Source organism: Bactrocera dorsalis, unplaced genomic scaffold, assembly GCF_023373825.1.
Source record: "Bactrocera dorsalis isolate Fly_Bdor unplaced genomic scaffold, ASM2337382v1 BdCtg089, whole genome shotgun sequence".
NCBI lineage: Eukaryota > Metazoa > Arthropoda > Insecta > Diptera > Tephritidae > Bactrocera > Bactrocera dorsalis.
The window spans coordinates 11,694-29,864 of record NW_026038140.1 but is presented as its reverse complement, the minus strand read 5'-3'; the positions used below and the strand labels follow the sequence as shown (position 1 = coordinate 29,864).

Sequence of the window (18,171 nt, the reverse complement as noted above, 5' to 3'; positions counted from 1 at the left end):
TTGCCCACACCTGCCAAAATCAGAAAAACAAACTTTGAACACACCTGGAACCACACGCCACGCAAAAGGAATCGAGCAGCAAACGACAAGTGACAGCAAACAGAGATAGGCTTTCATTTGAATTTATATTCAGTACAAAAAAAAATAACGCTTTTGTAATATTCAACACTTAATATGGTTTCGCAACAAATAAAATAATCTACAAAAATACGAACTTCAAGAGGAATAAATCCCACTTATACAACGGCAAATCACTGTAGTTAGGGGGAACCCCACGGTCATAAAAGTCACCCAACACCAACAACCCCATTAAAGTAAAGTTGGCAAGCGTTTAAGGTAAAATGAAATGCACACACACATAATCACATAAATATGCATGCATATATTCGTTAGTATGTATGTGTGCGCGTGTGTTTGCATGTAGTTATGCCACCATAACAACCCCTAGGGCATGACCAAATATTTTCCATATTTATGCGGCATTCTAAAGTGACAACGTGCCCACATACAAACATATACACAGTTTCATATCTACAAATATAGCTATGTATGTATGTATTTGAAAAAGCACAACACAATTTACATACATACAAACAAAACATGCCGCAGAAAATCATATTACTGAGCGAAAACGATTTCTTCCTCCGCTAAAGCGAAAGGGATGTTGTACTTCCTCTACTTACAACCAACTGCCGCTGCTACCGCATACTTTTGTGTGTGTATGTGCGTGTGCTGGTAGTGGTGGCATTAAAACATTTGTGTGTGCAGAGAAAACAAAACTGAAGCAAAACAACAACGTCGAGAGTGTTGAGCGAAAATTTTAAATACAATCTGAAAACAAAACAAAATCAAATATCAGATAAACGTGGCAAATAAAGCGAAAAGGCGAACACGACACGAAAGGACGACCGAGTGTGGGTATGGTAGAAAATGTGTAGGGGCGAACTCAGAGGTGGCAAGAGCACGAAAATCTGAGAGCGTGTTGTAAAACTTTTGATGAAATTTGTTTTTATTATCTCTTTGTTTTGTTCTTTTTTTTCATTTTTTCTTTTTTTTAAATTGTATGTGCTGGGAATGTAGTGTGGAGGGATAGAAATAGAGTTTCGTGACATAAAATTCAACTGCTTTCTGCGAGCCAACATCAATAAGAGTGTCTAATAAAGATCATCGATTTCATCAAAACCACCCACTGTCGGGTCTAATATAACAATTGCTTTGTATACCATGGACGATAATTTGCTTAACACATTAGGCAGGTAGAACGTTTTAAATCGGAAAATTACACTTTTATAATATTTGATAGTTTTTTAATTTTTTATTCGTTGTACAAAATAATATTTTATTTCCTTGAATAGCGTAGTTCTTTTATAAAATTTACTTTATTTAATTTGCGCAGTAATTGGTTTGCGTCTTGGCTTAAATCTATTTAGTACAATTAAAATGTATATATAAGTTCTTATTACGATAATATCCACTTTGGAATTTTAAAATATAGATTTCTTTGCTCATATATCGTTATACTACTGTGGGCAAAAAATAGTAATAAGTTTTAATTTAAAATAAAATTTCTGGTGCGAAACGTTCAGAATCGAAAAGGCCTTGGGTAATAATTCTTCATCGCGACAAGTGTTTTTGATTCGAACACATTATTCAAAGCGGGTCGAGAACATGTTGATGGCGATGAACACGTCCAGGACGACCATCAACTGATGATCAACAAAATAAAACAATCGGTGCTTGAGGATCCACGATAACCGATCAAAAATCTTACTCGCATCGTTGGAAAATCGGAATGATCAGTGGAAACCATTTTGAAAGATAATTTGGCCCTCAGAAAAGTGAAAGTATAATTAGTTCCAAAATCAATAAATTTTTCGAATAACATCGTCCAGTCATGATGGATGTCCACGATGTGTCATGGATTTATACTGACGACCCGAAAACAGACGATCAATCGGCCGAATATGGTAGCAAAGATGAGCCGAAGCCGGAAAAACCAAGTCAAAGCAGGTCAAAAGTCATGGTTATGTGACAGTTTTATTCTGTTATAGAGTTGTGATGCACCCCAAATTCCTTCAGACCGGCCAAACTGTCAACAAGGAATACTAAACAGTTGGCACAAGTGTACTGAGTTTAAGGGGGAACATCTTGAGAGGAACCACATAGATTTTAAATTAATTAAGAATTTTAAACTTATGAACACAGTCTTATTTTTCCGAAAATTTGAAGTTTAGGATCAACTTTGAAAATATGAGCTTATTAGTACAAACGGCTTCCAAAACTTTAACCGTATTTTTCTCGTAACGGAAATTTTTTTCGAAACAGCTTTGATGATCGATTCGAAATTTCACTTAACCTTTTTATATATACACAGTTGTCAAGGATCGATCGAAAGAACAAGATTTTGACAATTTTTTCACAAAAACGACTACTTTTGCGGAGCCACCATTTGGTCAAAAATCAATATTTTAATAGTTTTTTCTTCATTACCTTTAATTATCGTTATCAATAATATTTTTTTCGATCTCTGAATTTGATATAAACAGGGGCAAAATAGCGAATTCCGTACAGGGTTAAAATTATATTAGAAGGAAAACCCCTCCCAGAAAGATATTCTGTGTCCGCCACTGATGGTTCTAGAATTTTGATTGGTATTGACAGCAAGGAGTCTGCTTTATGAAGAGCTACTTGCCAAGTAGCTCGAACAAAGTCGAGATCGCTTTTCTTAATCTAGATTAGTAGACCATGCCTTTAAGCTACCTTGGACTAATCTTCTAACTGGTTATTTTTCAGCATACGTAGAGTCAATTGAAGAAAAATTATCTAAAAGCACTTTGTCCACAAACTTTTGAATCAAAAAGAAATAAACTCAATTCCACTTCTTCTACCAAAATGTATTTTGAGCAAGTGCGAAAAAAGAAAAATAAAATAAAATTACAGCTCACCCTAATGTGTAGCACACGAAACTGTGGGCAACATTTCATAATCCACACCTCCACCAGCGTGCAACGCATTTTCATCAACGTCATAATCGCAGTAGCAAAAGCAACAATGGTCGCATAAGTAGGAATAAAGGGAGATATCAGCTAAATAAAAACAAAAACAACAGCTGTCGCGCATAATATGGCCAAGTCATCATGCAACAGCGCTGATTTTTTTCAATAATTTTTTATATTATCCTTTTTTGCCACTGCCGTGAGAGGCAATATGATAAGCGCAAAGTAACTGCAACAACAACACATTGACTGCATTTAATGGCGCTCGATGCGATGCGCAGGACTCAACGGCGGCGAACTAGATATGAATGTGGCAAAACACTCGACCCAGAGAACAGACAGTTCAAGCGACAAATAATAAAACATAATTTCTACCCCGCAGGCACGAAGCTGGAATCAAGCGATGAGCGCAAACACCATGAGAAAGCATTGAGTGTCATGTGTTTGTTGCCGAGGGCGGGCGACGTGCAGAAGCGCTAAAAGAGAGCAGACACAGAAGCTGAAACGGGAGTTATGTGCGATTATGAACGCTCACTTATGGAATTGCTCACTGCTGAGCTGAGCCTACGTACGCACGTCGCACCCCCGCACGGCGAGTGAGAAAAAAGAAACACAATGAACAGTATGTCAAAATCTCTTCAACGCCACACAATGGCACGCACACACAAATAACTTAAAGCACATCTGCTTTTGCGGCCAACAATCGGCTCGGCTTTGGCTCCGGCTCAGCGGCGGTGGTGACTGAGTGCAGCCTCTGCAGTGCGGTGGTGTAAAACAGCTGCTGCTATTGTTGTTATTATTCAGGCGAACGTGTCGTGATAAGAGCATAAAGCGCATATGCTCGGCAATATAGCTATCAGCGTGTGTGGCTCAAAATGCAACTTTGCCAGGAAAGGCGAGAGAGTGAACTCACCGTGGTGCTCAAAATGTATATGAAGGAAACGTTGCTGAGCATATTTCTACTACAATATCCACTGGCACTACGCTATAAGCTATTTTCGTATGATTTTACTACCTTTTTACTCCAATTCCACTACTACTTTTTACTACTTACTAACTCTCGCTGGCGCTCTTGCCTGCGAAAGCTGGTTACAAATCGTCCGTGATACGTCATTCAATAGCTGCCGAAATGTGTTAAAGGCGAGAAACTTAGCTAATCTAGATCTCTCGCCTCACGCGCCAGATGGCAAGCATTTGACGAGAGCGAGAGAGCAACGCGCCTGCTGCCTATTATGTTTACAGCCGTAGTAAAAGATATTACACTTTTACATGGCAATGTCATACAGCGCTTATAACTCTCATTCTCACTCACCACCTCAATCTCTCCGAAAAACTGTCGCTCTTCTTGAGGCATTAAGCAAACGTACCTGCTTCATTCTTCCCTGCTTCGTGTTTGTTTTTTTGTTGTTTGGCATTTTGCAGCACTTTGTTTTTGGCTTTTACACTCCAACAACCAACTAACTGACTGACTGTGTGACTCTTCATGTCAAATGGTAGTAAATTTACTACATTTTTGCGTGCTAATTGAGTGATAAATTGGGAGTGGATTTTTGTGCACTTTTGGTTTTGTATCCGATTCGGTTGATGATATGTACTTCGGCTGTATGTGACATACAACAGTGGCTGCTTGCAACACAACCACCACCAACAACAACACTAACAACGTTGTTACTAACACTGGTGGTTCAGCATGCCTCAAGGAGCACAACACACACATACACACACAAATTACTCACGTCATGCACATGTATTTGTATTTGTTTGTGTTGTATAAATGTGTGCGCGCATTGTTGTTGCTTGTATTGCTGTTAATGTTGGTGTTAGCAACTGATATGCTTACAGATTAAATTGTTTAATGTTATTATTAAAGGAGAATTAAACTTAAGCGGAAAAAAGATATTCAATTGCGGACAGTCCACACTCCCCGCACACACGAACGTACATACAGACAGACCAATGTGTGTGTTTGTGGTGCTGCGGGTCAGAAGTGGTCATAGCTGGCTGGCAAGCAGAGAGTGAGAGCGTGATATTTCGTAGGTGAACGTATGGTTGGTTGGTTGGTTGTTTGGTGGATTGATCGACTGCACTGGACGGACGGATGGCTTTAGAGGCGCGTGAGTGCGCTCGCTTTTCGAATTTGATGTTGGATTTTTTCAGTTTTGCTTTTTGTGAATCGAAAAGGGCGCATGCACATGCACATGCACACACACAAGCATTTGCGCATTTTTTCGGTCTTTTGCTGCTCTGGCTGGATTTTGAAATGTTCTCCGCTTGTTTTGCGTGCGATTTTTGTCAACGGCCTTTCTGTCGACTTTGGTCTTTACTGCGCTCGCCTTGCGCCGCGTTCGGTTGTGTGCGCATCGTCGTCGCTTGCTCACCTTGCCTTTCAGCCTGTCTGTCTGCCCAGTAAAGCAAATATCTCGCCGAATATTTGCCTAACTGCCGTCAGACATGGGCGCAAGTAGGCACAAATCTGTTCGATTCGGTTTGTTGGCCTGTCTAACCGTCCATACGTCTGCCTCTATTCGCAGATGTATGTATGTATGAGTGTATGTGTGTGTGCATGTCTGTCGCGTATCAACGCGCATACAAAAGAGGCGATAAATAATGTTTAATGTTGTGTTGAGTGGCTCTACTCTTCTACTCTGTTTGGCTTCGCATTGTGTGTGGTGTTATACGAGTGCTAGATTGTGTATCTTGATTTCTTTGCATTATTGTTGTTGTTGCCGTTGTTGATTTGTGTATTTTGCTTTGTTGGTGTGCAGTGCGCTGAGGTAATTCGATGCGCTTTTAAGTAATTGAGCGATAATTAAGTGGGTAATTAATAAATGTTTTATTTATATGCTTTACATTTTTTGAAGTAGATTTCAGGTACATATGAAAAAATTAATCAAACATTTGACTTTTGAAGTGCTTTAATTTGCTCGAATTAATTATATGTCACTTTCGAAAAGCAACGCAATGACTTTATCAGTAGATTTTCGGCATGATTTTTAGGCGTTCAACTTCTTAATTAACTTGTTTTGGTAATAATTTCTGATTGATTTCTCTGACTCAGCGTCGGTATGTGCGTACGAAAAAAGTAAATACATATTCTGGTAAAAATCATAAGATAATGAACACCACATGTATGTGTGGAAAATATTTGGAGTTAGTCATAGGAAAATACTGCTATGTTAAGAAGTTAATTTGAATTGCGAAATTGCTCTTTCCATCCACCTATTTTGGTTTGCTTCATGAAATTGGTTTTCTTATGAGATAATTCATATCTCGAAATTCATTGTCTGACAGTTTTGATTTTTGACGACTAACATTTAACGTAACTATTTTTACTATTATTTCTGATTATTTATAAGATCTCTTGATTTTAAATTTTGTTTTGCTGTAATCAATTAGTTATGAAAAAATTATTTAATACCTAAAATTTTAAACTTTTTAAATAACTTTAATATAATAATTGATGATTAATTTACTGTCATTCTCGCAATTTTTCCACAGGGTTTAACAATTTATATGTTTTTTAAGGTTATACCATTTAAATTAGATATGAAAATCTAAACAAAAAAAATTTCTCAAGTGTTTGAATTTGTTAATAAAATTATGCAAACCGTATACAACAATATTGGAAAAAAGCTATTGAAAAAAGTATCTCCGCTTGGATATCCATTATAAACAAACTATAAGTTGATTTTTTTTAATTTCCGGTAAAGGTTTTTTATTCAAAATTATTTATCAGTTATTATTATAAAAACAAAACCAATAAATAATAGTGATAAAATGTCATAAAAAATAATAAAATTAAATTTAAATAAAACTGTAGATTATTTTATAATTTAAAAAATGAATTTTAATTACTTTAACTTATTATTAGTTATAATAATATTAACTTTAATTGCTTAAGTTTTTTTTATAAATTCGATTTTTAATACGAAACTTTAAATAAATTCGAATAAACAGTTCAAAACTATTAGAAAAATATTTGCTCGTATTAACTACGAAAACAATAATAATAAAAATAAAACTGTAGGAAGCTTAAACATTACAAACAAATCACTCAATTATTTAAGTTTATTACTAAAATAAACTTTTTATACAAAACGTCATACAAAGTCGTTTGAAGAAATTAAGTAAAGAAAATAAAAAAACATGTATGCAAGAAAATAAAACTGTTAATACCTTTAAATAAAAAAAAAACAATTATGAATCTTGAAAAAAAAAATTCTTTTACACAAAAAAAAAATAGTTTATATTTTTATTTATATTTTTTTATATACATATATATATTTTATTATTTCAAAAAACATACACGTACGTTTGTTTGCTTGTTTTTGCCGTTAGAGCGATTTTCTTTTCGAAAAAATTTTCTTATGTTATTTCTAGAAATATAAATGGAAAAATTTGTTAAAATCTGTTATTTGATAATAACGCGAAAACATACTAACAAAATATTAAATATACAGTGGTCGCCTAAAAATGCCCAAGAAACCTACATACATAAATAAAAGTAAAGTAAAAATCCCTTAATAAAAAGTATAGTACTGATGAAAGCACAACCTATCAGCTCTTATGGACACCCATTTTTCATGGAAAGTAAAGAAACCTTAGCTTCATGAGCCTTAAATGTCTACACAACCGTTCATCATTAATGTAATGATTTAATCATATTCTTAATTCAAGCCAAACACAAAAAACACTTCTCAAACCAGTGTCACTACTATTAATAAATCCCACAATGCTAATCACAACACCGATGCCGCAAAACTGCCCCCAAAAGTTCACTTATTAATCATTAACTTGGCTTTCGCACTTACTTTTTACACACCACCAACATGGGACTGTATCAAATATTGCGTGTAGAATAATATACTCACAGCGCACTTCGGAAAAGGAGCGAGAATACAAACAAACAGCGGCAACAACAACAGCAGCGACAATGCCGAGCAAACAAAATTATGCTAAAAATCCGCCCCTATCAACGCCAAACGCTACTTAACATGCCACCCTGTCAGTTTGCCACTTAAAAAGCGTAAATCAGCATTTAATTTTATTCAAATCTACACACACACACATAAGCGCGCGCACGAACCACAACCACACGTACGTGTGGGCATGCCAGTGTGTTTGTTGTAACAAAGTATGAGCGCCATCAAACCAAATGTATAAACCAACAAAGCCAACAACTTACAACACAGCCGAACACCAAAAAAAAACACACTAAAAGAACTACAAAAACAACAACATGAATCAATGAAAAAGTGGCAACAATGTGCCACAAAAATGCTGACGAGAAATTCACCAAAGGTGCTGAGAGGAAGAGCACCATAATAGCATACCCAAAGGTGAAGAGCGGTCAGGGGAGGAAAGGGGCCGCGCACAGAGGGCTGGATAAACGTATACATGAATGCCAAAAATAGTAAGCATTACAGCCAAAGAATGCCATTTGAAGAAGAAAAACTGTAGTAATAAAAAAAGAAAATATCGGAAAAAATGAAGAGAGTAGTGGCAAGAGGCGTCCAGCTGGAGGCGCAGCCAGAGCAAATGTGTGTGAGAGCCATTTAATGTGTCAAAAATAAAACCCAAACAAATAGACATATGCATGTGTAATTATTACATTAAGCAGAAATGGAAGTGACACGCTGTCGTCGATGAGCGGACGGTGGGGGTTGAACGGCCGAAAAGAGAGCGCGCAGCGAGAGTGTGAGCAGGCGAAAAATTGGGAGCGACAGGAAGGCCAGTCGTTGGTAGCGCCGACAGGAGCGGTGACAATTGACAGAGACGATGTACTTACACATAATTATATGCGCGCGTGTGTGTGTGTATGAATATAAATACAGTGTGTGTAATGGGGCGACGGATAAGCAACAAAAATGATACGCACATACACATATGCACATAAATGCAACGAAATGCCGATAAGAAACTTGTCGAAGAGGGGCGCACGGTGGCTTAACATAAATATATACCCGTGTGTGGTTGTGTATGTGTGTGCGCCAGCGAAGGTTTGATGACTGAGTAATGCTGCCGAAACGACGTTCGTGCGACTGAGTGGCTGACTGACTGCTAACGCGGCGCTGACAAAGGCGAAGAAGCAGAGCATAAAATATAAAAAGTCGTAAACAACAACAACAACACAGGAAAGCATAATATGAAGCCAACAACCAAACGTTTTCAAAATAAATCAACACAAGCAGCAAAGCAGAGGCGAACGCGCAGAAGACAAAAGAGCAGAACAAGCAGAAGTCGCGATATGAACAGCAGCAGCACAGCAAAACCAAAAAACAATTACATAGCACTGCGCTAATAAAACTCAACAAACAGCGACACAGCACTGCCACCAGAAGGCGTCGCGTCGCGGCGCAGCGAGAGAATATATGCGCGCTCGTTGACAGCAGCCAGGCAAAAGTGTGTGAAATATAAAAACCGAGATAAAAGCATGGCCAACGTAAAAGCCAGCGAAAAGTTATAAAGAGCCAAATGTAAAGCGCGTTAGGCCAGCATCGGTGCGCTGATGGGGGAGTGTATGAGCGCAGCGTCAACATCAACAAAGGCAATAATAACGCCAGCGGCTAGAGGGTGGAAGGCGCTTACAGGTTTGCGACACGCGCGCAACGCCAACAGCGCGGTAACGATGCGGTAGCTACTATACATATGTGCTTGACAACGTTGTGTTGCTCGCGAGTGCCGTCACTACTGGCGCGACGCGATGCAACCATCGAAGTCACCATCTCCGTCACAGGGCCAACGAACATTTCACATGGGAAATGAACATGCACAAGTACACGCACCTACATAGATGTAGATATGCAAACGCAACAGCAGCGCTGACGACACACACAAACGCATGCACGTGCTAGCTGGCTGCGGCTGTATGGGCGCTTTGCGCTCGTTAACCGATGAACACACATGAGAAAGGTAAACCAGCGGTGCGCGTGTATGTGCATGAGAGCGCTCGGTATCTGTTAGAGGCGCACAGCCAAAGTAAAACTCAAATCGTTTGCAACAACAAGCAGCGCGACGACGTACGCTCTCACAATATTTTTTGCATTGCTTGTCTTCGCTGACGTTTCTACAAAAGGGGCGCTCAGCGTGCGGAAAGGTGCTAAGGGAGCGCGGTTAGCGGCTGTGACGCGCTGGCAGAGACAAATGTTACATTCAGTGCGCTCACACAGCGTAATGCACATATAAATATGTACATATGAAATATTATATATATGTACATAAAAATGTAGCGAGCGCTGCCGAGACGCGCAAACGAGCGAACAGCACCCCACAGCGGGCTATGTACACACACACTTTCGTACCATGATGGAGGCAGCTAGCCGTCGCGGCGGCGTAGCGCTGAGGCAGGCAACGAACAAACCAAACCGAACGAACCTACGAGCAAATGAACGTGTAGCGCACGAACGGCCAGCCAGCAGTACTACGGCCAAGCATTTCATTTAGCAAAAGCAGTTTTTAGTTTCGAGTTTTGTGCTGTCGCTGTTAGTTCGGCCGCAAATTGAAGTTTAGTTCCTTTCTGGCTGCTGTCAAATGTCGTCATGTTTTCTTGAACGTACGCGCGACGCGGCAATAAACAACAAAACATAAAATCCAAGCACTAATTTGCAAACAGCAAACAAGTAATTTGTGAAAGACGTGACAAGTGAAAGAAATCTAGAAATTCACAAAACAATAAATTAAATTAATTAATTGAAAATATTTGGAACAAAATAATAACAATTAAGTGAAACAATTAAGACGCGCTGTCAACGCTAGCACATTGGATTACGGCGTTTGACTGATAAAAAAATTATAAAATAAAATTAACAGCAACAACAATTCAGGCATTGCTTAATTTAATTAAATGCCAATTGATTGAAAATTTATTAAATAATTAATTCCAGCAATGCAAACAGTTGTGGGCAGCATTTCGAGTGAAGCGAGTGATAACAACATATTTTGGAAGCACTAAAAATTTTCCGAAAATTCATAAACTCTAGTGTGCAGTGCAAGGCAGTTGAAGCAGAATAAACAAAACTGAATTGTGAAAGTTTTTATGCACGAAACGGAGGAAAATTAATTCAAATTAAGTGCAAGTGACAAAAAAATTGCAGCAGTCAACAAAATTGTTACAAAAAACAAATTAAATTTTTACAGCTAACCGGTTCGTGCTCGAGTGATTTGCACAACAAAACAAAAGCACAGCAACAACAACTGGTGTACTGTTTGTTTGTGTTGCAGCGGTGAAATTTTGTTTGACGAAAGCCAAGAAATCTAACAATAGCAAGAAAGCCAGTTGCGAAAAATTGGAGCAATGCAAAAAAAGTGCTGGCAACGCAACAAAAATACTTCAAAAAACAACAGCTAACAGTGTGAAGTAGAAAAATTATTTAAACAAAAATTTTGCAATCATTTTTTCCTGCAAAACATAGAAATCAGAAATTTTATGAAAAAAAAAAACAAAAACAAACACAACAACAACGCACAATTTACGCTGATAAGCCGCAATCTCTAACAAGGCACACGCCATACAAAATTAATAAGAATGTTAAGTGATTAAATTTGAGCAAAAACTAGGCGAAAGCAAAGACATTTTTTAAACAAAAAGTTGAAATTGTGGCAAAATCAAAAAAAATTCAAATACAAGCACTAAAATTGTGAGTGAGGCCAACAAAATCGCGAAAGTGTGACAAAATAAAATATTTTATATACAAAAACAAAAATTGTGAAAGAAAACAAATTTCAAAAAAAAAATTAAATAAAATTTCCGCAAAAAGTAAAATTGTGTTGGCAACAATAAAAACTCGTCAATTCGTTGTTGGACCAAAAGATTGTGCGTGAGCAAAGTAAATGTGCAGCGTTTATGCCTTAAATGCAATTGCTGACTGCTAAAATTCCTCAACGAACGCCAGCACGCACCACAACGCTGAGCGGTCACACACACACTCACATATATGCTCAAGCAGTAACTGTGTGAGCGATAAGTTGCAAGCAACAAAAGAACACGTGCAGCTGACTAGAGCGAGCAGCAACAGCAGCAGATAAGCCATAAAATGTAAACAGCAGCTAAGGCAACAACAAAAACAATAACAAACAGCATTCGCAAAATAGTGCAGAAAGATTTAAGTGTGTGAATGTGAAAAGATAACGACGAAATCAACCTAAATTCCAAGTTCCTCAACTCAAATGTAATTCGAAAGGATTTTCAACACTTCAACAGTATTATTGCAAAACAAAAATTTAAGTAATTACAACAACACAAATTCCTAATAATTAAAAGTGTAAGCGAAAAGAAATTTTGTGCTGAAAACAAATTGCGAACAAAAACAACAAGAAAAGTCAACAGAACACACAGTATCGTCTAAAAATCCAACAACAACAAAGAAAACAGTGTAAATTGCCTAAGCATTTTCGGTGTGTTGATTGATTGGTGCAAGCGGCCGCAAGAAAGCCAGTGTTAATGTGTGTTTTTTCGAGCGATGCAACTGATTGTTGACAAAATTCCCATGTTTTCGAAACAAACAACGAAACGCAATTCCAAAAAGTAAGTTTGGCCCAACAAAATTGTTAATTATTTATTGAATTAAAAAATATGAAATACTTTCCTTTACTGTGCCGTAAGAAATACGAAATAAGTATTAATTTGTAAATCGAAAAAAATCGAAATTCGAAAAAAAGTATTTAAATACAAACACCAAAAAATAATAATTACTTGCAGAGCCGCCCTGAGGCAGAAAAAATTCGCGCTCTCTATTTCCATGTGTGTGTGTAATTGGTGAAGTGACATTATTTGCACGAAAAAGTACCGTAATAATATTTTGCACTTCAGAAACTAGTACGAAATACCAACAACAATAACAAAAGCAACAACAACAACAACTAAAACAACAAATCGTTTACAACAACAATAAATTCAAATTTTGGCTATCAGCACAACAACAGCAGTTACTGCCATTTGCACAACAACAAAAACACAATTGCATTGATACTGCTCCTACCACGGATTTCTTAATTGAAATTTAGGTAATACACATTCATTGACTGAATTTGCAAACCTAAATAGCCGTTTTGTTCTTTTGAACTTTCTAAGTGTCAGTTAAATTCTTTGTTAAATAAAATTGACTTTTGTTGTTGTAATTTTTTAGTAAACTAATTTTACTGCCTAATTTTTGAATGCTGCTACTTTATTTTTCCAAATTGTTTGACCAATCAAATATTAAGTGTTTTCGTATAGTTGTTGTTGTATATATTTTAAACATATCGATTTTTCAGTCGTTATTAGTTTTATTAATTCGTTCGATGTCTCCTACTTATGTATACATAAGTAGTAAACTTTTTCATTAACGAATTTTTTTAGAAAAATTGTTTGTGTTATTTTCTTAAGCGTGAATTGAAAAAAATATATATATTTATAAAAAAATAATAGTGCAATTTGTTGTAGCGAAAAAATAAATTTTTACGCCTATTGTTGTTTGTTGTTTATTGATTTTTGTTGTTGTGAAAATTATGTTGTAGTTGGTGTGTGTGGAATTTTTAATGAAAATTCAAAGGTAAATTTTGATTTATGGCTTATATAAAAGAAAAATTAAAAATGATATCTGACTTAAACCGCTTACCAAACGAAAATGAAAAATTTTTAGTTTGCATGAGTCATAAAAAATATTTAAAATACATTTTTTTACAAAAACTATTAACTGAAAATAAATAAAAAAATGATATAACCTTTCTATATCAAAAAAAAAATTTATAAATATTTTAATTTTTTTTTTGAAAATGTTATAAACTGCCTTTTTTGGAATATGTTACATAATTTATTCCATTTAAGTCCTTAAGAAAATATGCTTCTAAATGTCAATAACTACACTCGTACCCTTGCCCACCACTACTCGTTTATATTGATCCTATACTCACTATAACTGCAAAACACCTGCAAAGATTTTATTAGAATTTTACTAAATCAAATAGACAAAACGATTTGTTTTATTAGTCCTGGCAGGTTCCGTAAAAAATTCATTTCGTTTTTTTTTCAAATTTAAAAATCAAAATCCTAAATTCTAAAGGCCCGTAACTTCTCATGACAATCCGAAGAATTTAAGCATAGAAGTGGTGTTCGTGGCAAGAACAAGAAGTCGAGTTCGTTTGTTTGCGAAATATCTCGAATAAAACGTTGCTCTCTGCAAAAATCAGAGCAGTACAAAAAAGCCCACTATGGCGAAGTATTCTTGCCACGACACCCCCTTTCTATGTGAGCATTGTCAGGCACGCGGTTTAAGCTCAGTGAGAGTAGAAGACCCAAGACTAGAACTGTTGCGTGTCAAAGAACGTAAGGTCTTACGTATAAAATCCGAACCTCGCCCTTGTGGGAGTGAAGCAAATAACAACAGCAAACACAATTTTGATCAAAAGGTAACTCAAACGCACAAAAGGCCGAAAATCACAGCAAATGTCACACATTTTCCGAATGGGAACTATGCAAAGGAGATGAAGAAGCAAGAAACAGAACAAGAACCTTCTACCTCAAAAGCGTATTCATTAAGAGAACGTACGGAACGAAAACAGCGCTCTTTGCCAGAAGAGGCGACTATAAGTAAAAGAAATGAAAGAAATTCCCCCAAGTTATGGGGGCCTCTAAAGCGCACAGTTTCGAAAATACCTAAAGGGAGCGACACAGACGACACAGGTATAACAAGAAAACTCCAAATGAGAGAGTCAAGTAAAAAGCGAAAAGTAACACACATTCCGGAACAATACCCTGACGAAACACATACAGATAAAAGATCAGAGAGAGTCGTTAATAAGTATGAATCAACTAATTCGACAACAGAAGAAACCACAAGCTCTTCAGAATACTCTCAAGAGCAAATGATATCCGTAATAAATGGAAAGAGTGATGACAGTGAGTTAGAACGGTGGTATATATATAGAAAACCTGAATCGAAATCAAAAGAAAGAGGAACTAAACCTTCAGTAATACCAGTGAGAAAATGTAAGGAAACAACAAGAGTATCGGCAACAACATCTTCAAGCAGTGGTCAAGAAATAGAAACGACTAAACCATTTAAAGAAAGTGCTTCAGAATACAAATTGTTAAGAGTTTACCAAATAAGTCCATCAACGGGCACAAGTCCAAGTAGTATAGAACAAAAGCTTTCAGAACACCAAGAAGTTGAAGATCCGAAAGATGATGAAAATGTGTCAGAGACAGACATTAAAGAATATATTTCAAAAACGAAAACTCCACCCCCGATAAAGCCGAAACCAAAATATAATAAAATGAAAATTGAAGGAAATAAAGAGGACCATGAGAAATGCAATAATTATTCGCCGGGACTAGAACTTCCAGAAAACATCATAACTAAAAAGTTGGATTTCGAACAAAAATATAGTAGTAAAAAATCCATACGACAGTCGACATTAAAAGAATCTCTAAGTAGAAAATCAATAATAATTATATCAAATCAAGGGAGTGATTTTCGTTCGCCGAAACCAGAGCTCAGTACAGGAAGCATGCATTCCACTTCATATATATTACAGAGAAAATGTGAACTGTTTGAATCAAGTATTAGAATTAGTGCACCGAATTCTTCACAAGAAACTGCGGCAACACAATTATTCGAACCGGTTAAAGATACTCAAATAACCACCAAATATTCTGATTGCTCTTGCGAAAGTTCTTCTCAAAAAACAGAATCTCAGCAGAAATATGGCGCTACCAGTACTTCTGATAGCATTCAAGAGCTCGACAATGACGAAACTTTGAATGAAAGCTCTTATATTCCCATAATAAAAAACGACTCATTTGAATCAATTCAGCAAGATTGTAGTATTGAAATGGATCAAGAACGCTCGGCAGAAGTCGTTGAAAACATGATAGATCGGCGTGACAGTCATGGCACAAGTACTGAGAGTAATTTATCCGAAAATTTGAAAGATTGTGAACGATTCAAAAACTATCGCTCGATAACAAAACTTCGTCGTCGGTCAAATGTACCAGCAGTAGAAAACTCAGATGACCATCCCTTACCCTTAAAAAGACACGATAAACTAGAGAAACAACTGTTAAATGAAAATAGGCAACGGCAGTTAAGTAAGATGTTAAGAAGCGACAGTGATGAACCACAAGATTCCTTATCAAAGATTTTCGAGCAAGCCAAGAAAAATTATAAGGAAAGAAAATTATTGGAAGAAGCAGAATTATTAGAACAGAAAATGCAAAGTTTTCGCCGGTATGAATATATACCCGATCTAGATGAAAAAAATTACCCATGTGAAGAAAATGGAAGTGAAAAACCTTACAAAAAGCAACATACTGCATCTGAAAGTTTTAAGTCTACTGAAGATCCCCTAAGTTGCCAATGTCCAGAGCTGAGTACTATTATCGAAAGTACCAACAGTAAACAATTTAAGAATTCAGCACCCAAAAGGCAAGAACGTCAACAAGAAAGTACTGACTATGAAGCTATAAAGAGTGCACGAGATGTAGCAGAAGTCACCGAGTTGAATGAATATAGACAAGGCAGCGATTTAGACAATCGACTTTTGAAGCCATTTAAGTATCCAACATGCTTATATGAAAGGCTATCAAAATATCAACGAATGAGCGAACCGTGGACCACGCGGACAAAGTCGGTACGGTCTAAGGAAACACAAACTTTACCGGAAGTGGAACATGCTCGCTGGGAGAATTCAAAAACAACAACACCTAACAGAGCATTACAAAAACAAAAGTCAATAAATAGTGTATCGGAAGAAAGCGAACGATCGCTAGAGATCATACTCGTATCTGATAAACAAAGGTGTTTGGCTGAAAAGCAAGATCCATTCAATGATCTAACTAGAACGAAGAAAACGATTGTAGAAGCGACAACAGAGAATTTGTTAACGAACCACAAACAATCATTCGATCTGTTAAGCCCCAAATCATCACAAGATCACACAGAATCTAGAAAAGACTCAGCTTTAAAACAGGAAGATGCGGGCATAAGTTGGGGTTCGGGAAACCGGAGAGAACGTGTAACTTCGGAAAACATAAATTTGGGAAATAACGTTACAAAGAAGGAGAGACAAAGTCCATATTGCAGGAATCCACCAAATAAGCTTACCAAAAGCAAAGAAAAACATAAAACTCACAAAGAAAATAAAATGTTTGAAAATAAAAAGCAAACCGATTGTGACTGTGCCATGGAAAAGGTAGTTGAGGAGAGCACATTACTGAATAGTAAAATGCTTGCAAAAAAGATGAAGGAAAGAATTGAAGAAGACGCCTTGCAAAGAAAAAACAAGAAAAGGGAAGAGGTGCGACTAATGAAAAACAGATCGTCAGCGGAAAATGTCATTCGAAGGAAACAGGAAAAGAAGTTAAAAAATAAAACAGAAAACAGTTGCGATGAATGATGAAAAGGTTTGGGTGCAATGAAATACACGGACAATTAAAAAATGGTTTAAGCGAAGAAAACATGGAGAGGGAACAGGAATAAATGATTATAAGGAGAGTGATGAACGTTGAAAAAGCAAGCCGGCAAAATTATACGCAATAACAGTTATCAGAACCAATAAAATAACAACAAAAACAGCTGACTACGAATGTTCATATTCCTATAAAGAAACTACTGATATATTTAGTCGCTTGAAACTCTAGTACACAACACACATATGTACATACATTTGTTTGACTGTTCTCTCAAAATGCTTTTGTAGACATTTCGAACTAATTTTTTATTAAGAAAAAATCGTCTTTCCAAACAACTTTCCTCTGTGACATGACGCCATAAAGTACGCCAAATAACCAAAACAAACGCGCTTAGCTGCTGCAAAGACACTACGCCGCGGTCTCAAATATTTTCGCTTTTGCCCCAAATTTCGAAAAAAAAATTCGCAGTACCAAAAAAAAAAACAAAAAAAAAAAGAAAGAAGAATTCTAAACCACAATATGCATACAAATTCGGTGACCTACATTGAATATGAAACGACAATAACCGAATCTTGTTCTTGTACTTGCACTCACATTGTGGATATGTACGAAGGAGAGAAAGTCAAAAGGGCAAAAGGTGGCGCGGAGTTGCTCGAAAGACGTTCGCGCACCAAAAAATTCTCAAAGTTTTTCTATGCAACTGGTATGCGGAAAATCAAAAGTTTATTTACGCGGTGAGTAGTGGGTGCGGAACGAGGGGGAAACTGGAAGGTGTGAACCAACCGT

General features: G+C 36.7%; 1 protein-coding gene across 1 annotated transcript; it reads left to right on the top strand.

Moving 5' to 3' along the window:
• The first annotated feature begins 10,194 nt into the window (after window positions 1-10,194).
• On the top strand, window positions 10,195-17,849 carry LOC115066590 (uncharacterized). Its single transcript, XM_029552927.2, has one exon. It carries the CDS (start codon window positions 14,184-14,186, stop codon window positions 17,367-17,369), a length of 3,186 nt encoding a protein of 1,061 aa, XP_029408787.2. The 5' UTR covers window positions 10,195-14,183; the 3' UTR covers window positions 17,370-17,849.
• The last annotated feature ends 322 nt before the right edge of the window (window positions 17,850-18,171 follow it).

Excerpts from the sequence above, each read along its gene's own strand:
- LOC115066590 (XM_029552927.2), top strand. The coding sequence starts at position 14,184 with ATGGCGAAGTATTCTTGCCACGACACCCCCTTTCTATGTGAGCATTGT.